Genomic DNA, 21,322 nt, shown 5'->3' with positions numbered 1-21,322 from the left:
TGTCACTGTGTGTTACCAGCCCAGAGATCTGACCAGTCTCCTCCCCGCACTCTCTGGTGTATCTCATACATCAGGAGCCATCAGCACCTATTATACTCCTGCTCTCCCCCTCACATCATGTCACTGTGTGTTACCAGCCCAGAGATCTGACCAGTCTCCTCCCCGCACTCTCTGGTGTATCTCATACATCAGCCCCTATTATACTCCTGCTCTCCCCCTCACATCATGTCACTGTGTGTTACCAGCCCAGAGATCTGACCAGTCTCCTCCCCGCACTCTCTGGTGTATCTCATACATCAGGAGCCATCAGTCCCTATTATACTCCTGCTCTCTCCCTCACATCATGTCACTGTGTGTTACCAGCCCAGAGATCTGACCAGTCTCCTCCCCGCACTCTCTGGTGTATCTCATACATCAGCCCCTATTATACTCCTGCTCTCCCCCTCACATCATGTCACTGTGTGTTACCAGCCCAGAGATCTGACCAGTCTCCTCCCCACACTCTCTGGTGTATCTCATACATCAGCAGCCATCAGCACCTCTTATACTCCTGCTCTCCCCCTCACATCATGTCACTGTGTGTTACCAGCCCAGAGATCTGACCAGTCTCCTCCCCGCACTCTCTGGTGTATCGCATACATCAGGTGCCATCAGCCCCTATTATACTCCTGCCTCCCCCCCCCCCCCTCACATCATGTCACTGTGTGTTACCAGCCCAGAGATCTGACCAGTCTCCTCCCTGCACTCTCTAGTGCACCTCTAGTAAGTGAAGAACCCTCTTACTGGCCAGAATAATTATTACTGGTATTGTCTGACATTGCGAGTGGAGGCAGCCCCTGCACCTTTTCAAAACTCGCACAGTTCCTCTTTCCTGCCTGTGGTGTCACACTCTGCTTTGGCGCTTATAGCACAATTTGGTCTTTATCTCAAGATAGAGACCAGCATGTGCTAGAAGCAGCACAGTAGAGAGCCACACCCCAGGAAAGGAAAGTACAGGTTTTAAAAGTAGCAGCCTCCGATTCTCCCGTCTCGGTGGCTGTGCAATAGGCGACTGAGACCTCCTAGTACTTGGAGGAGGAGATTTTGATTTATTGTTGCTCGCCTACTAGAGTCACTGGCCCCTTTCACACCACATTTGGAACCTGGGATGTTACGGACGTAATAACCCGGTGAGAGGTGCTGTGTGAAAGCACCAAACTGTATAACCAGGATTGAGCAACCCGGGAATTCGACCCGGGTTATAAGCAGGGTTAAATGTGAAGGTGCCGGACCCGGGATTACAACAATAATCTGTCTGTATACATCAGGCGTGTCCAAGCTACGGCCCTCCATCTGTTGTGAAACTACAAGTCCCATCATTTCTTTCTATTAGGGAATGCTAAATCAATGGCAAGGCATGCTGGGATGTGTAGTTTCACAACAGCTGGAGGCTCACAGTTTGGACATGCCTGCTCTAGAAGATAAAATCTGATTGGTTGCTATGGGCAACATCCTGTCTTCATAAGAACTCCCATCTTGGTAAACGTACGCCATAGTGTTGCATCTGAGACGCATTATCCGAGTGCCAAGACGGGCACGACTGCAGCAAACATATATATATACATCTGTATTTATTATATGTATGTATGTATGAATCCACAGTCATTACATCGACAGACATTATTCTGATTCATTCGCTCGGATGCGTATTTGCACCCTTGCGAGTGACCCAGATCCCGCCTTGGGAATGGTGGTACGCCGGCCCACCATCCGCAATGTGTGTACGTTCGCAAGCATCCATTCGCAGCCGGCGGGGGAACACCCACATCATACGATGGTTGCCGACCATGGAATGATGTAAAACGTGCTGGCAGATCTCTGGTTGCTCAGAGCAACCTGAGATCTGCCTGCACATTCCGGTGATGTCAGCTGCCTGCCCGGTGATGTCATCGGCCCATCAGCATGAGAATCCCAGAGTTTTTATGGGAACGCCCATAAAACGCTGGGCATTTCCATATGCTGATTGATCAACTCTCCACCCCCCCCTCGCAAGGATGGATGAAACAGTTTGATCTCCCCTCCCAGCGCATGCGCAGAAATGTGGAAAGCAAAAATATCGGCCCTGTGCGAACACACGGCATTGCGAACTGACCAGAATAAGGTCCATGATCAACCTGAAGTTCTTTTTTAACTCTTGCGCCAAGCACGGTGACCGCAGCGGTACATTCATTCCATGTATTGATCTATAATTGTCGACCAAGTAAACCACACCCCTTAATCCCCTCCTGCGCTGAGTGTTACACGGTCAGTAGGTCATCATCAGTCATGTGATATTACAGACACCACTGATAGGGTTAGATAATGTCATAGCAACATAAACAGGAAGAGATACACGGTATAAATGCCCAATTAGGTGCAGAAGTTATTGCATGAATGGACGCAATCAAAAATTGACTTTCAGATTATAACCACAGACTTGGGGCAGGGAATATGATTAATTATCCGATATCAGAGGGCAGCGTTAAAATGGGTGACGTTATGAGTGTGGCGCGGCACCGGGTGTCCGCTGGATTCTGTCGCAAACTGGTTTCAGTGACAAAAAAAATTCAGGTACCTTCCCCGCTACATCGGCGAGGGAGTTGTCCTGTAAACATGAGAATTCTGGGTCAGACTTAAGTAACGGCCAATAGGATTTGGCGATCTTGTTAATACATGCGCTGACTGTATTAAAGGAATTTAGCCAAATAATGGATTGCTGTACATCACGTGCGCCATGGTTTTAAGACGGGAAGATCTACAGTAACTTACTGACGTATACGTATCCATTATAGACAAGATTGCTGGTGCTAATTTCTGTTAGCATCAAGCTTGTAGGGTAGACGGGCACAGGGTGGTGGCTTGAGGACAATAGTATGCGACATGGCGGACAACCGATGCGGATGGATACGTTTGCAGGTTTAACAAAGAAGGATATAATCCACCCATCATGTACTGTAATGGTTGAAGTTTTGAAGAGAGTCGGAGAGGGAGAGAATTCCAGAGGTAGGGAACAGCCAGGGCAAAACCGTTGAGGTGGTCTATGATGGCAATTTTGCGTTCTATCACCAAAGTCTTCATTTTATGACAATATTCATATTTCCATATGTGTGGTTTATTCCCAGCAGATGGATGTAGAACCTGGAATGTCTCCAATGATCATCTCGTATTAACTCAGAATTGTGAAATCGATGAGGACCTCACAATACAGTCTCCAGAAGAAAACCTGATAACCCCAGTTATACATCCGGCACCTCACCGTGCCTATATGTCATGTGATAAAGAGGGAGGTTCTAGTAATGCTGATCTCGCTACATCGGCTACAGCAGATAAAATGTTTCCATTTTCTGTAGATGCCAAATGTTTTATACAGAACACACCGCCTATTACCCATCAGCCAGCTAATGAGCATAAGAGGCAATTTCCGTATTCTGAGCGCGGAAAATATTTTAGACGCAAATCACTTTTAATTACACACGAGAGAACGCACACAGGCGAGAAGCCGTTTCCGTGTTTTGAGTGTGGGACATGGTTTACACGGAAATCAACTTTACTTGTACATCAGCGACGTCACACGGGTGAGAAGCCGTTTTCGTGTGCTGAGTGCGGGAAATGTTTTGCGCTAAAGGCGTACCTTGTTGCCCATGAGAGAAGCCACACGGGTGAGAAACCATTTCTGTGTTATGACTGTGGGAAATGTTTTACACAGAAATCAAGTTTAATTACACATCAGCGACGGCACACCGGTGAGAAGCCATATCCTTGTTTTGAGTGTGGGAAATGTTTTACGCTTAAATCATACCTTGTTGCACATAAGAGATGTCACACAGGGGAGAAACCATTCCCATGTGCTGCATGTGGGAAAAGTTTTAAACAGAAATCACATCTTGTCATACACCAGAGGAGTCATGTAGATGAGAAGCCTATTTTAAATCCCGAGTGAGTCCATTTACTCAGGTAATACTCTGTTTTTTTTCCAATGGAGAATATTTTAACTTATTTTCTTCTGGTTTTTTGTTCGTTGGGACGGTGGGTGGCGCTTTTCCATTTGCTAGACAGCAAATATAAACTGCCTAGCAACCAGGTCTGAATAAGGCCCCATGTGCACTGCAGGTGGGGCAGATGTAACCAGTGCAGAGAGAGTTGTTAGATTTGGATGAAGTGTGTTCAAAATGAAATCTAAATAGCACTGTGAAAATAAAGCTGCAAGTATTTACCCTGCACAGAAACAAAGTACAGATGTAGCGCCTGTGATTTTTGCAGGGGGTGGCGGTAGATTAGCCAGCTGCCGGAAGGGGATTCACGCGCATCCGGAGCTCTTCCCAGGACCCCGCAGCCTCCCCGCCAGTTCCCAACGCCGCCCCCACCTCTCCGCTCCCTCATAACCCTGCCCGTCTCCCTGAAGCGGAGATGGGCAGGGTTTGCGTCCCCTGCTGCCCGGAAACTGGGACGCGCGTGTGTGTGGGATGCTCTTGCGTCCCAGTCAGATGGAGCATCGGCTCACCAGCGGGGGAATTCTGGCGAGCCCCAGCGCTGGCTGAGAGGCACTTTATCTGTAACTCACCAAAATCTAACTCTCTCTGCAAATGTTAAATCTGCAGCACAGCATGGCTTTGTGCAGTTGCTAAAAAATGTGCCCTGCAATCGGGTCTGAAAAATCCCCTTTTGGGGGCATTCAATGTGGGATTCTGACTGTTGGAAAGTACCGACAGTTGGAATCACGGGACGTTTTGTGGTCGGATAGTCTGCAACACGACAGGCGGGAATTCAATGTTCCGCCTGTCAAGTGGCGAAATGTGGGCGTACTGGCGAAAACTACAGCGGATTGTCGACAAACCACAGCCGCTTCCGACAAAACAGATCCAACTGGTTTGAATGCCGAATCTGTTTTTTTTGGGATCCACCATCCACCTGTTGGAAACGGCAGCATTGAATAGGCGGTGTCTGCTAATTCCCCTGTCAGAAATAGCGGCTGATATTGAATACCCCCCTATATGTGTGTGTGCTCCCGGACCTCCAGAAGGATTTGCAGTGTGTTACAGCACCGCCACGTTACAGACACAGCCTGTCTGAGCTCATTGTCTAAAATCCGTTGTTGTTTCCAGGTACTCCGAATCCCCCCTCGTGTATGTCTGCCACCAGTCATTGATTTTTATAAAAATGTTTGAAGTGTTTTTTATTTATTTATTTTAAATAAAATCCTGGATCTGTATTAAATGTTCCGTACCTTATTGAAGCGTACAAAACCCAGACAAATTCCTTAGTGAATTTTGGAGATATTAGCTGTTTGAGTGGTTATATACGTGTGTACAATATTGTTATTATTGGCCTATTCAGTACCTAGTGTTACGTTTACTATCCTGTAAGGTTGTGTTTTTGGCCGTAAAATGCATCTCGGTAATTTCTGAAACCAAAAACAGCAGTTTGCTGAAATATGAATGAAAATCACGTACGACTCAATGCACCGTGGGCCAAACTCAGCAGCGTTACCTCATAGCAAACATCAAACACGCTCATTACCTAGGATTCATGTGTACAACCACGGCCACATGAGGGGTGAAATAGAACGTTCAAATAGAACAGCTTTTGGCTGCATGTGTGTATTATAATCCAATTACAATGCCTATAAAAGTATGTGCAGGTACTGCGGTATGTGTGGTATGTGCAGGTAGTGCGGTATGTGTGGTACTGTATGTGTAGGTACTGCGGTATGTGTGGTACAGTATGTGCAGGTACTGCGGTATGTGTGGTACAGTATGTGCAGGTAGTGCGGTATGTGTGGTACAGTATGTGCAGGTAGTGCGGTATGTGTGGTACAGTATGTGCAGGTACTGCGGTATGTGTGGTATGTGCAGGCACTGCGGTATGTGTAGTATGTGCAGGTACTGCGGTATGTGCAGGTACTGTGGTATGTGCAGGTACTGCGGTATGTGTGGTATGTGCAGGTACTGTGGTATGTGTAGTATGTGCAGGTACTGCGGTATGTGTGGTATGTGCAGGTACTGCGGTATGTGCAGGTACTGTGGTATGTGCAGGTACTGCGGTATGTGTGGTATGTGCAGGTACTGTGGTATGTGTAGTATGTGCAGGTACTGTGGTATGTGTAGTATGTGCAGGTACTGCGGTATGTGTGGTATGTGCAGGTACTGCGGTATGTGTGGTATGTGCAGGTACTGTGGTATGTGTAGTATGTGCCGGCACTGCGGTATGTGTGGTATGTGCAGGTACTGTGGTATGTGTAGTATGTGCCGGCACTGCGGTATGTGTGGTATGTGTAGGTACTGCGGTATGTGTGGTACAGTATGTGCAGGTACTGCGGTATGTGTAGTATGTGCAGGTACTGCGGTATGTGCAGGTACTGTGGTATGTGTGGTACAGGATGTGCAGGTAGTGCGGTATGTGTGGTACAGTATGTGCAGGTAGTGCGGTATGTGCAGGTAGTGCGGTATGTGTGGTACTGTATGTGCAGGTAGTGCGGTATGTGTGGTAAGTGCAGGTACTGTGGTATGTGCAGGCACTGCGGTAAGTGTAGTATGTGCAGGTACTGCGGTATGTGTGGTACAGTATGTGCAGGTACTGCGGTATGTGTGGTACAGTATGTGCAGGTACTGCGGTATGTGTGGTACAGTATGTGCGGGTACTGCGGTATGTGTGGTACAGTATGTGCGGGTACTGCGGTATGTGTGGTATGTGCAGGTACTGTGGTATGTGCAGGTACTGCGGTATGTGTTGTATGTGCAGGTACTGCGGTATGTGTGGTATGTGCAGGTACTGCGGTATGTGTGGTATGTGCAGGCACTGCGGTAAGTGTAGTATGTGCAGGTACTGCGGTATGTGCAGGTACTGCGGTATGTGTGGTACGGTATGTGTGGTACAGTATGTGCAGATACAGCGGTATGTGTGGTACAGTATGTGCAGGTACTGCGGTATGTGTGGTACAGTATGTGCAGGTACTGCGGTATGTGCAGCTACTGCAGTATGTGTGGTACAGTATGTGCAGGTACTGCAGTATGTGTGGTACAGTATGTGCAGGTACTTTTGGTATGTGTGGTACAGGATGTGCCGGTAGTGCGGTATGCGTGGTACAGTATGTGCAGGTGGTACGCTATGTGTGGTACAGGATGTGCTGGTAGTGCGGTACAGTATGTGCAGATACAGCGGTATGTGCAGGTACTGCGGTATGTGTGGTACAGTATGTGCAGATACAGCGGTATGTGTGGTACAGTATGTGCAGATACAGCGGTATGTGTGGTACAGTATGTGCAGATACAGCGGTATGTGTGGTACAGTATGTGTAGGTACTGCGGTATGTGTGGTACAGTATGTGCAGATACAGCGGTATGTGTGGTACAGTATGTGCAGATACAGCGGTATGTGTGGTACAGTATGTGTAGGTACTTTGGTATGTGTGGTACAGGATGTGTAGGTACTGCGGTATGTGTGGTACTGCGGTATGTGTGGTACAGTATGTGCAGATACAGCGGTATGTGTGGTACAGTATGTGCAGGTACTGCGGTATGTGTAGGTACTTTGGTATGTGTGGTACAGGATGTGTAGGTACTGCGGTATGTGTGGTACTGCGGTATGTGTGGTACAGGATGTGTAGGTACTGCGGTATGTTCGGTACAGTATGTGCAGGTACTGCTGAGACCTTATTTTTGTTAGGGGCCATTGGCTGATGCACAGGTCATGCTGATGTTCTGTCTCATTCGTACCAGCATTTTCCATATGACCTCATCAAACTGGACTTCTAGACTCAGAGACAACACTCTCACATTTTGTCTGAGGCCTGCATAAATGGCTGCGTGGCTTCTGGAAGCTTTCAGGCTGTCAGTGACAGAATTATTGGGGTCTCACAGCCCACCCTCTCCCATTATCTGACTCAGGTGCTGGGGGCTATAGAGCCCCCACATCGACACCTCTATCTGTTTTCCTATAGAGCAGGTTTGCCTGCCTGACCCTCTCCATGAGGGAGAAAATGCTCTGTTCCTGGTAATGTAGGATTGCTGTCACCTGTGGGGAGCTGGGTAATTGATAAGACAGGCATTTCACCGCAGGTGATGGCAATCATACATTACCAGGGACAGAGCATTTTCTCCCTCATGGTGACCTCAGCGGGATGATCACAAGGGATGATTGCCTGCAGTTCCTATTCACACCTCTAGATGTCATTATTTTTTTTTACTTCAACTGAGAATTTACAAAATGCAGCAAGCACATTAAGCTTTTAAATGATATATTTATAGTTAAAGAAAAAAAGATACAGAATTTATGTAGCATCTGCATTGGTTTATAACAACAAGGCCATATAATTAAATGAATAAGAAAACAGCATTCTAATATCAATATTGAGTCCTGGCACCGTTTCTATACGTTTCCAGTGGGATGATGGCGATGATCAGGTTTTTATCGTAGATATGTATACCTGGGACTGCTTTCTGTGCAGTCCGACCACCCGACTCTGATCCGATGCGCACGGGACCGTGCATCAGGTCGGAGGGGATGTCAAACACGTCCAATTTTGTCAGATTTCCTGAAATCAAGGTGAAAATTTTAATTTTATACAAAAAACAGAAGAAATAACAAAATTAGATCTATTGAATTATTATTTATGGTATCACTATTATGCAGTGAATTTGGACAACATATATGCTTATATATTTGCTCATGACCTCCCACACTACCAAAGTATTTTTCCCAACAGAACTGACAATCACTTTGTTCATGGATTTGTAATCCGCTGCGGAACGCTAACAAGAAGCTCTGATCTGCTCCGGCTACCATGCACTTCCAGGTGCCATTAGCCAGATGGCGGTACTGGCTCAAGTTGGTGTTGATAAGATCCACCACCTGGGACATACATGACCCAGGTGGTGACTGGGGTCAGAGGGGAGGATAGAGGGGGAGTAGTCATGCTACTGTTAAGTTTCATGACATCACAGGGAGCGGCTGGAGAGAGCCACAGCCATGTAGCCGCCTGCCGGCCAGGGAGCTCTGCCAGGGGAGATGCCCGTCAGAGGAGAGTGTCTTTCACCGACTGTGGCTACAGCTGCCCCCTAAGCACTCTCTCTCTCTCCCTCACCCCTCTCTCCCACCTGATTTTTTTAAAGTTGGTTTGAGATTGTCGGAAAAGGGGCCAAAAACTGTTGGTTTTGGCTGTGTTTCCGACAAAAGAATGCGGATCCACAGCTATTATCTGTCACAGAGTGCAACTAAGCTGATCATCCACTCACTGGTCATCTCACGGCTCGACTACTGCAATGTTCTCCTCACCGGCCTCTCTCAATCCCAACTGGCTCCTCTCCAATCTGTCCTCAATGCTGCAGCCAGGCTTATCTTCCTCTCCCGCCGCTCTAATTCTGCCACTCCCCTTCAACAAAATCTGCACTGGCTTCCATTCCCCTACAGAATCCTCTTCAAACCCCTCACACTCACATACAGGGCCGTCTCTAATTCCATATATCTCTAACCTTTCACCATTCATACTCCCTCCCACCCTCTACGGTCGGCTGATGACTGTCGTCTCTCCTCCACCCTGATCACTGCTTCCCATGCTAGAGTACAGGACTTTGCCCATGCTGCACCCCTTCACTGGAATGCACTCCCTCCCTCCATTAGACTCTCTCCGACCTTGCAAAGCTTCAAACGGGCATTGAAAACTCACCTATTCATCAAAGCGTACCCTTCCACTGCATAAACCAGCTGGTTCTCCGACCCCTTGCCTGTTTACATCCTGCTATCTAACCACCACCCACTCGCTTGCACCTCTTGTAATCTGTCTGTCTCCCCTTCCTACTAGATTGTAAGCTCCTCCGAGCAGGGCCCTCTTCCCTCCTGTTGTCAAAGCCCTCTTCTCTTCACATGTCACTCACAGCTCTCCTTTACTCCAACACTCAGTGACCATCTTCGTCTACATACTCATCTCCATCATTGGCATCAAGCGTCTAGTTGTATGTTGATTGAGTCCTCACTACTTACATTTAAGCTGTAATTATATTTGTACTCTATTTTTGTTATTTATTCAATGTAATACTGTTTTGTCTCCCTGTACTGTTCCATTGTACGGTGCTGCGAAACACTTGTGGCACATTATAAATAAAATTATAATAATAATAATACCCCTTATGCTGCTTTCCCACTGCAGACCAGTTTAAAGTACTGGTAATCTTAAATGGTATTTAAAACGGTATTAGCATTCCCACTGCAGCAGATTACTGTTTTAAATACCATTTAAGTACCATTCCCATTGCAGTGAACCGTGTAAAATGTAGAGTGCCCAACATCCCCCCCCCCCCAGTGTAACGAGTTCCTAATCCCCCCCCCCCCAAGTGTAAAGAATGCCTAACCCCCTGTGCCCCCACCTCCCCTCCCCTTGTACTTACCTGCACGGGGATGCAGGGCAGTGGGGAGGCAGCGGGGGTCCATGCGGGGTACAGGCAGTCCCAGTGCCTGATGAGAACTAGTAGTTCTCACTTTGTGCATATGTAATGAGTGCATGTGCATACTAATGAGCCGCTTATTAAATATGTGCATATGTAATGAGCGGCTCTTTATTATGCACGTGCACTCATTACACATGCACAAAGTGAGAACTACTAGGTCTTATCAGGCACTGGGACTGCCTGGAGGCTAAATACCGTTTAAGAGGCATTCCCACTGCCTCTTAAACGTTATTTTAAAGTGTAGGACTCTGCTTTAAAAACGGGTTGAAATACCATTTAGCTTTAAACTGTATTTCAACTCTGGCACTTTCCCACTGCAGCCTTAAAACGGTAAATTGCGCTGAAAATCGGCAATTTACAGTTTTTTAGCTGCAGTGGGAAAGGGGCATTACTGTACCGGATATATTGTATTTATTATAATTCTATTATAATGTTTATAAGCATTAGGGAAATATACTTTTGAATTAAACTGTTTTGTATACAATTGTTTTTGTAGTTATTTTGCATTAAAGAATCCCAATGGCAAATCCCTAAAGTTATCGTGTTATCGCCATCACCCCACTGGAAACGCATAGAAAACAGTCCCAGGTATACATATCAGCGATGAAACCTTGATCATCCCACGTAAATAAAAAAAGATATCGCCATCATCCCACTGGAAACAAACAATATATGTACGTATGACGTATGTATGTTATAATATATAATAAATATGGGATAATGCACGTTTTACTGCAAATGATAATGATATAAGGCGGTCTAAGGTGGTCTGACTGACATAATTTGCTGTTACACGTTTTTATTTTTCATTTTTTAAATGTGTAAATCAGTAAAAATTGTGACATCTAGTGTATTGGAGGGGAACTGCAGGCAATCGTCCCGATCATCCTGTTAGTACATCCCTGCCCTCAGCATGGAGCTTGTTACTGTGGGGGTGGGAGCCAGGTTGTACCCCCAGGATGGCATGTAACTGGGCAGCTCAGACTCAGAGAGTCCACTGGTAGCGGAAGCCCCTGCAGCAGATACACCCAGCTCACCCCCCTCTTCCTCACATAATCACTTCTCATGATCTCTCACTCTCTCTGGCTCTGAGTGACGCCGAAGTCCCCGCTACTTCCTGAATCCAAGCCTCATTCCTGCGTCTGACCACTCCCCCCGGAAGTGACCGGATATCGCTGTATTCCAAGCCTCGTTTTCAAGGTGCTCCAGCCTGTCATCCACCTGCAGATTGCTGCCAGTGACCGGGCTTCTCTGCTACAGTGGCCTCTGACCGTCCCCTGGGTGACTGGTACTGTACTGGGAGAGGGTGTGTCTGATATTGGGATTGGGGTTAGGTAACTGGTGCTGTACTGGGAGAGGGGTGTGTGACTTGTACTGTTCAGGGAGAGGGGTCAGGTAACTGGTGCTGTACTGGGGGAGGTGTGTGTGAGACTGGTCCTGTAATGGGAGAGGGGTGTGTGTGTGTGTGTGTGTGAGACTGGTCCTGTAATGGGAGAGGTGTGTGTGTGAGACTGGTCCTGTAATGGGAGAGGTATGTGTGACTTGTACTGTTCAGGGAGAGGGGTCAGGTAACTGGTGCTGTACTGGGGGAGGTGTGTGTGAGACTGGTCCTGTAATGGGAGAGGTATGTGTGAGACTGGTCCTGTAATGGGAGAGGTGTGTGTGAGACTGGTCCTGTAATGGGAGAGGTGTGTGTGAGACTGGTCCTGTAATGGGAGAGGTGTGTGTGAGACTGGTCCTGTAATGGGAGAGGTGTGTGTGAGACTGGTCCTGTAATGGGAGAGGTGTGTGTGAGACTGGTCCTGTAATGGGAGAGGTGTGTGTGAGACTGGTCCTGTAATGGGAGAGGTGTGTGTGAGACTGGTCCTGTAATGGGAGAGGTGTGTGTGAGACTGGTCCTGTAATGGGAGAGGTGTGTGTGAGACTGGTCCTGTAATGGGAGAGGTGTGTGTGAGACTGGTCCTGTAATGGGAGAGGTGTGTGTGAGACTGGTCCTGTAATGGGAGAGGGGTGTGTGACTGGTACTGTACTGGGAGAGGGGTGTGTGACTGGTACTGTACTGGGAGAGGGGTGTGTGTGAGTGACTGGTGCTGTACTGGGAGAGGGGTGTGTGTGAGTGACTGGTGCTGTACTGGGAGAGGGGTGTGTGACTGGTACTGTACAGGGAGAGGGGTGTGTGTGAGTGACTGGTGCTGTACTGGGAGAGGGGTGTGTGTGACCGGTGCAGTACTGGGAGAGGGGGGGGGGGGGGGATGTGACTGGTCCTGTACTGGGAGAGGGGTGAGTGCGTGTGACTGGTCCTGTACTGGGAGAGGGGTGTGTGCGTGTGACTGGTCCTGTACTGGGAGAGGTGAGTGCGTGTGACTGATCCTGTACTGGGAGAGGTGAGTGCGTGTGACTGGTCCTGTACTGGGAGAGGTGAGTGCGTGTGACTGGTCCTGTACTGGGAGAGGTGAGTGCGTGTGACTGGTCCTGTACTGGGAGAGGTGAGTGCGTGTGACTGGTCCTGTACTGGGAGAGGTGAGTGCGTGTGACTGGTCCTGTACTGGGAGAGGTGAGTGCGTGTGACTGGTCCTGTACTGGGAGAGGTGAGTGCGTGTGACTGGTCCTGTACTGGGAGAGGGGTGTGCGTGTGACTGGTCCTGTACTGGGAGAGGGGTGTGCGTGTGACTGGTCCTGTACTGGGAGAGGGGTGTGCGTGTGACTGGTCCTGTACTGGGAGAGGGGAGTGCGTGTGACTGGTCCTGTACTGGGAGAGGGGAGTGCGTGTGACTGGTCCTGTACTGGGAGAGGGGAGTGCGTGTGACTGGTCCTGTACTGCGTGAGGTGAGTGCGTGTGACTGGTCCTGTACTGGCAGAGGTGAGTGTGTGTGACTGGTCCTGTACTGGGAGAGGTGAGTGCGTGTGATGGGTACTATAACTGACACTAGGAGGGCTATAACTGGCATTGAGAGAATGGTAGTTGCAAAATCTAAGTGGGCTAAAGGACGAGCAAGGCGGGTGTTTTGCAGTTTCACTATCTGCACCACCATTGGTTGCCGTTAGTAATCCGGTGACGAGCAAGCAAAGTGAGCCACCATGCCTGAAATGTAGCAAATGTCCATTTGCGTCCCTTCTTTTGACGTTGCTCCTCCCCCTGTCACAGGACGAATCCTTTAACCCACTTGGATTTATCCCTAACCCCGAGGGACTGGTGTAGGACAGATAATGGGGAATGGTAGGGAACATGTATATAAAAGATGCAGATAACGTATCTCCAGCAGCTCAGCAGTATAAAGATAGATATTTCCTTCCCCTGAAGTTAGGGTGTAATGTTTCTCCTGTTGGATTCCTGACACCCCAATAGTTAGCAGTGTGGTCTATGCTGTACTGATGAAATTTGGGATTTCTATATTTTGAACATGAAATAACCGTGTGGATCATAAAATCCAGTTTGTGCATTTATAACATATTTGGGACAACCGGCACCATATATAAGTGTGATTGGCTCACTGGGGAAATGTCTGCCAGTCTGTGGGTGCCGGTACACGGGCTGGTGCCAGGTGGTAGCAGGTCCCAGCAATACCCCAGCGAGCCAGCCCAGCTCTGGTCTCAGAAGATTGTGACTAAGCAGTTTTCTGAAGCTGGGTCAGGAAACTTCTGAGGAACATTTCCCCTTCCTACTAGATTGTAAGCTCCTCTGAGCAGGGCCCTCTTCCCTCCTGTTGTCAGAGCCCACTTCTCTTCACATGTCACTCACAGCTCTCCCATACTCCAACACTCAGTGACCATCTTCGTCCGCATACTCATCTCCATCATTGGCCTCAAGCCTCTAGTTGTATGTTGATTGAGTCCTCACTACTTATATCCAAGCTGTAATGTGTATTGATCTGCGTCGCTCTTTATTTGTACTGTATTTTTGTTATTTATTCAATGTTATGCCAAGCTTTGTCTCCCTGTATTGTTCCTTTGTATGGCACTGCGAAACACTTGTGGCGCCTTATAAATAAAATTATAATAATAATAACATTCACCAAGTCTCTGTGATGCTTATTATACTAATAACAATTCTATTATTCCTAGCACAGTGCAGACCGAGAGCCTGTTTTTCTGGAAATCTCAAAAGGGTCACTGAATTACTGATGATGGACACGGACAGGAGCCCGGTAACTGAGAGGATATTACATCTCACCCTGGAGATCATCTACCTGCTGACTGGGGAGGTGAGTGATCTGGGAGTGTCACAGTGACATCACTTATACCTATAGTAATAATACAGGGATATAACTGGGGAGGTGAGGGGATCTGAGAGCGTCACAGTGACATCACTTATATCTATAGTAATAATACAGGGACGTGACTGGGGAGGTGAGGGGGATCTGGGGGTGTCACAGTGACATCACTTATATCTATGGTAATAATACAGGGCATGACTGGGGAGGTGAGGGGATCTGGGAGTATCACAGTGACATCACTTCTATCTATAGTAATACAGGGAGGTGAGGGGGATCTGGGAGCGTCACTGTGACATCACTTATATCTATAGTAATAATACAGGGACGTGACTGGGGAGGTAAGGGGATCTGGGAGCGTCACAGTGACATCACTTCTATCTATAGTAATAATACAGGGACATGACTGGGGAGGTGAGGGGATCTGGGAGCGTCACTTATATCTATAGTAATAATACAGGGACATGACTGGGGAGGTGAGGGGATCTGGGAGTGTCACAGTGACATCACTTCTATCTATAGTAATAATACAGGGACATGACTGGGGAGGTGAGGGGATCTGGGAGCGTCACTGTGACGTCACTTATATCTATAGTAATAATACAGGGACATGACTGGGGAGGTGAGGGGATCTGGGAGTGTCACAGTGACATCACTTCTATCTATAGTAATAATACAGGGACATGACTGGGGAGGTGAGGGGATCTGGGAGCGTCACTGTGACGTCACTTATATCTATAGTAATAATACAGGGACATGACTGGGGAGGTGAGGGGATCTGGGAGCGTCACAGTGACATCACTTCTATCTATAGTAATAATACAGGGACATGACTGGGGAGGTGAGGGGATCTGGGAGTGTCACAGTGACATCACTTCTATCTATAGTAATAATACAGGGACATGACTGGGGAGGTGAGGGGATCTGGGAGCGTCACTGTGACGTCACTTATATCTATAGTAATAATACAGGGACATGACTGGGGAGGTGAGGGGATCTGGGAGTGTCACAGTGACATCACTTCTATCTATAGTAATAATACAGGGACATGACTGGGGAGGTGAGGGGATCTGGGAGCGTCACTGTGACGTCACTTATATCTATAGTAATAATACAGGGACATGACTGGGGAGGTGAGGGGATCTGGGAGCGTCACTTATATCTATAGTAATAATACAGGGACATGACTGGGGAGGTGAGGGGATCTGGGAGTGTCACAGTGACATCACTTCTATCTATAGTAATAATACAGGGACATGACTGGGGAGGTGAGGGGATCTGGGAGCGTCACAGTGACGTCACTTCTATCTATAGTAATAATACAGGGACATGACTGGGGAGGTGAGGGGATCTGGGAGTGTCACAGTGACATCACTTCTATCTATAGTAATAATACAGGGACATGACTGGGGAGGTGAGGGGATCTGGGAGCGTCACTGTGACGTCACTTATATCTATAGTAATAATACAGGGACATGACTGGGGAGGTGAGGGGATCTGGGAGCGTCACAGTGACATCACTTCTATCTATAGTAATAATACAGGGACATGACTGGGGAGGTGAGGGGATCTGGGAGTGTCACAGTGACATCACTTCTATCTATAGTAATAATACAGGGACATGACTGGGGAGGTGAGGGGATCTGGGAGCGTCACTGTGACGTCACTTATATCTATAGTAATAATACAGGGACATGACTGGGGAGGTGAGGGGATCTGGGAGTGTCACAGTGACATCACTTCTATCTATAGTAATAATACAGGGACATGACTGGGGAGGTGAGGGGATCTGGGAGCGTCACTGTGACGTCACTTATATCTATAGTAATAATACAGGGACATGACTGGGGAGGTGAGGGGATCTGGGAGCGTCACTTATATCTATAGTAATAATACAGGGACATGACTGGGGAGGTGAGGGGATCTGGGAGTGTCACAGTGACATCACTTCTATCTATAGTAATAATACAGGGACATGACTGGGGAGGTGAGGGGATCTGGGAGCGTCACTGTGACGTCACTTATATCTATAGTAATAATACAGGGACGTGACTGGGGAGGTGCGGGGATCTGGGAGCGTCACAGTGACGTCACTTCTATCTATAGTAATAATACAGGGACATGACTGGGGAGGTGAGGGGATCTGGGAGCGTCACTGTGACGTCACTTATATCTATAGTAATAATACAGGGACATGACTGGGGAGGTGAGGGGGATCTGGGAGCGTCACAATGACATCACTTCTATCTATAGTAATAATACAGGGACATGACTGGGGAGGTGAGGGGATCTGGGAGCGTCACTGTGACGTCACTTCTATCTATAGTAATAATACAGGGACATGACTGGGGAGGTGAGGGGATCTGGGAGTGTCACAGTGACATCACTTCTATCTATAGTAATAATACAGGGACATGACTGGGGAGGTGAGGGGATCTGGGAGCGTCACTGTGACGTCACTTATATCTATAGTAATAATACAGGGACATGACTGGGGAGGTGAGGGGATCTGGGAGTGTCACAGTGACATCACTTATATCTATAGTAATAATACAGGAACGTGACTGGGGAGGTGAGAGGGATCTGGGAGTGTCACAGTTACATCACTTATATCTATAGTAATAATACAGGGACATGACTGGGGAGGTGAGGGGATCTGGGAGTGTCACAGTGACGTCACTTATATCTATAGTAATAATACAGGGACATGACTGGGGAGGTGAGGGGATCTGGGAGTGTCACAGTGACATCACTTATATCTATAGTAATAATACAGGGACATGACTGGGGAGGTGACAGTGACATCACTTATATCTATAGTAATAATACAGGGACATGACTGGGGAGGTGAGGGGGATCTGGGAGTGTCACAGTGACATCACTTATATCTATAGTAATAATACAGAGACATGACTGGGGAGGTGAGGGGGATCTGGGAGTGTCACAGTGACATCACTTATATCTATAGTAATAATACAGGGACATGACTGGGGAGGTGAGGGGATCTGGGAGTGTCACAGTGACATCACTTATATCTATAGTAATAATACAGGGACATCACTTATATCTATAGTAATAATACAGGGACATGACTGGGGAGGTGAGGGGATATGGGAGTGTCACAGTGATATCACTTATATCTATAGTAATAATACAGGGACATGACTGGGGAGGTGAGGGGGATCTGGGAGTGTCACAGTGACATCACATATATCTATAGTAATAATACAGGGATGTGACTGGGGAGGTGAGGGGATCTGGGAGTATCACAGTGACATCACTCATATCTATAGTAATAATACAGGGACATGACTGGGGAGGGAATCTGGGAGTGTCACAGTGACATCACTTATATCTATTGTAATAATACAGGGATATGACTGGGAAGATGAGGGGATCTGGGAGTGTCACAGTGACATCACTTATATCTATAGTAATAATACAGGACATGACTGGGGAGATGAGGGGATCTGGGAGTGTCACAGTGACATCACTTATATCTATAGTAATAATACAGGGACATGGCTGGGGAGGTGAGGGGATCTGGGAGTGTCACAGTGACATCACTTATATTTATAGTAATACAGGGACGTGACTGGGGAGGTAAGGGGGATCTGGGAGCGTCACAGTGACATCACTTATATCTATAGTAATAATACAGAGACATGACTTGGGGGGGTGAGGGGATCTGGGAGTGTCACAATGACGTCACTTATATCTATAGTAATAATACAGAGACATGACTGGGGAGGTGAGGGGATTTGGGAGCGTCACAGTGACATCACTGATATCTATAGTAATAATACAGGGACGTGACTGGGGAGGTGAGGGCATCTGGGAGCGTCACTGACATCACTTATATCTATAGTAATAATACAGGGATGTGACTGGGGAGGTGAGGGGATCTGGGAGTGTCACTGTGACATCATTTATATCTGTAGTAATAATACAGGGACATGACTGGGGAGGTGAGGGGATCTGGGAGTGTCACAGTGACATCACTTATATCTATAGTAATAATACAGGGACATGACTGGGGAGGTGAGGGGATCTGGGAGCGTCACAGTGACATCACTTATATCTATAGTAATAATACAGGTACATGACTGGGAGGTGAGGAGATCTGGGAGCGTCCCAGTGACATCACTTATATCTATAGTAATAATACAGGGACATGACTGGGGGGGTGAGGGGATCTGGGAGCGTCCCAGTGACATCACTTATATCTATAGTAATAATACAGGGACATGACTGGGGAGGTGAGGGGGACATCACTTATATCTATAGTAATAATACAGGGGCATGACTGGGGGGGTGAGGGGAACTGGGAGTGTCACAGTGACATCACTTATATCTGTAGTAATAATACAGGGACATGACTGGGGGGGTGAGGGGAACTGGGAGTGTCACATACACATCTCGGCGGTTCCGATTGGCTATACAGAGGAGCACAGAAGTCCGATTTCTGTGGCTAGATATGTGTAACTGGTCAGCACCGGTGCGCTCGCACTTACCGTGTGTTTGCAGCGGGGTGTAGATGTTATTGCAGCCTATTGAGATTTCTCTGAGATCCCGCAATGTCAGGGTGATCTCTTGCACCCAGGGTTGAGCTGCTACGTACGTGTGCTGATAGTAAGGACAGCCGCTGTAACATACGGATACACAGTATACGGGTGGTGCAGCCACAGAGATCCGGCCGACTGATGACAGCGGGAAATCTGCAGCTAGTTCCAAGTGTGAAATGTGGCCCAGATGCAGCCGCTATGTGTGGAATCTGAGTCAGCCCCAATCAGAGGTGCTATATATAGGGAGTGGGTACAGATAGTGTAGGCATTGTGTCTGTAGTCTAACTTATTGTGTATTATGTACAGTTATCTATGAGGAAATCACAGCTCCATGTTGGGAAGGTTCAGCTTTGTATGGTCGTGTCCCTCCCCAATATACAGGGTTACACAGTAGTGAAGAAGGCATCCGGTGACTGTGGGACACCCAGCAGCCGTCCCCGTGTGTCAGGAGGACTGAGCAGGACCCAGAGCCCCATCACGGTGTCTCCACATCACTCACTGATAAATGAGAGAGACAGTGAGCAGAAGATCCTGGAACTCACCAACAAGATCATTCAGCTGCCGACCGGAGAGGTGACTGCTGGGAATTGGACGTTATACAGTAACACCGGGGGATGTGACTGCTGGGAATGGGACGTTATACAGTAACACCAGGGGATGTGACCGGAGAGGTGACTGCTGGGAATGGGACGTTATACAGTAACACCGGGGGATGTGACCGGAGAGGTGACTGCTGGGAATGGGACGTTATACAGTAACACCGGGGGATGTGACCAGAGAGGTGACTGCTGGGAATGGGACGTTATACAGTAACACCGGGGGATGTGACCAGAGAGGTGACTGCTGGGAATGGGACGTTATACAGTAACACCGGGGGATGTGACCGGAGAGGTGACTGCTGGGAATGGGACATTATACAGTAACACCGGGGGATGTGACCGGAGAGGTGACTGCTGGGAATGGGACGTTATACAGTAACACCGGGGGATGAGACCGGAGAGGTGACTGCTGGGAATGGGACGTTATACAGTAACACCGGGGGATGTGACCGGAGAGGTGACTGCTGGGAATGGGACGTTATACAGTAACACCGGGGGATGTGACCGGAGAGGTGACTGCTGGGAATGGGACGTTATACAGTAACACCGGGGGATGTGACCGGAGAGGTGACTGCTGGGAATGGGATGTTATACAGTAACACCGGGGGATGTGACCGGAGAGGTGACTGCTGGGAATGGGACGTTATACAGTAACACCGGGGGATGTGACCGGAGTGGTGACTGCTGGGAATGGGACGTTATACAGTAACACCGGGGGATGTGACCGGAGAGGTGACTGCTGGGAATGGGACGTTATACAGTAACACCGGGACATGTGACCGGGGAGGTGACTGCTGGGAATGGAACGTTATACAGTAACAGTGGGGGATGTGTCTGGGTGGTGACTGTATTATTGTGTATGTCAGGATGTCACGGTCTGTGTCTCCATGGAGGAGGAGGAGTATGTAGAAGAACAGAAGGGTTTAATGAAGGAGAATCGCCAATCCCTCACATCATTTGGTAAGGGGAAACTTTAGTTTTTCATACAGTTGAGACGTTATGGGGATATCTATATACAGCCATAGCCAAAGGTTTTGAGACTGATACAAGTATTATTTTCGCAATTACAAAGTTTGCTGCCTCCGTTTTTATGATGGCAATCTGCATATACTAACACCACTGCATTTTAGCCCTGACACAAAAAGACCAGCTGACATCATGCCAGTGATTGTCCCGTTAACACAGGTGAGAGTGTTGACGAGGACAAGGAGATCACTCTTTCATGCATATTGAGTTAGAATAACAGACTGGAAGCTTTAAAAGTAGGGTGGTGCTTGACATAATTGATCTTCCTCTGTCAACCATGGTTTCTTGCTTTGCAAAAAAAGGGCTTAACAGGCAAGGATATTGCTGCGAGTAAGTTTGCCCCTCAATCAACAATTTATTGGATCATCAAGAACTTCGAGAGAGAGGTTCAGTAGTTGTGAAGAAGACTTCAGGGAGCCCTAGAACAGCCAGCAAGTGACAGGACCATCTCCTAAAGTGGAGTC

General features: G+C 47.8%; 1 protein-coding gene across 1 annotated transcript in view; it reads left to right on the top strand.

The window, feature by feature from the left end:
* The window catches only part of LOC146058602 (uncharacterized), an 83,512-nt gene that overhangs the window by 22,972 nt on the left and 39,218 nt on the right, over nt 1-21,322 (top strand). The window contains exons 7-11 of the mRNA XM_083170877.1: nt 3,141-3,956; nt 11,614-11,763; nt 14,520-14,659; nt 19,615-19,806; nt 20,699-20,792. Coding sequence (XP_083027003.1) covers nt 3,141-3,956; nt 11,614-11,763; nt 14,520-14,659; nt 19,615-19,806; nt 20,699-20,792 — 1,392 coding nt within the window. The remainder of the gene's footprint in view (nt 1-3,140; nt 3,957-11,613; nt 11,764-14,519; nt 14,660-19,614; nt 19,807-20,698; nt 20,793-21,322) is intronic.

This window comes from Crinia signifera, chromosome 2, assembly GCF_055691185.1.
Source record: "Crinia signifera chromosome 2, ASM5569118v1, whole genome shotgun sequence".
Lineage (NCBI taxonomy): Eukaryota > Metazoa > Chordata > Amphibia > Anura > Myobatrachidae > Crinia > Crinia signifera.
The sequence above is the reverse complement of the archived record's forward strand: the minus strand, read 5'-3'. Positions and strand labels throughout refer to the sequence as shown.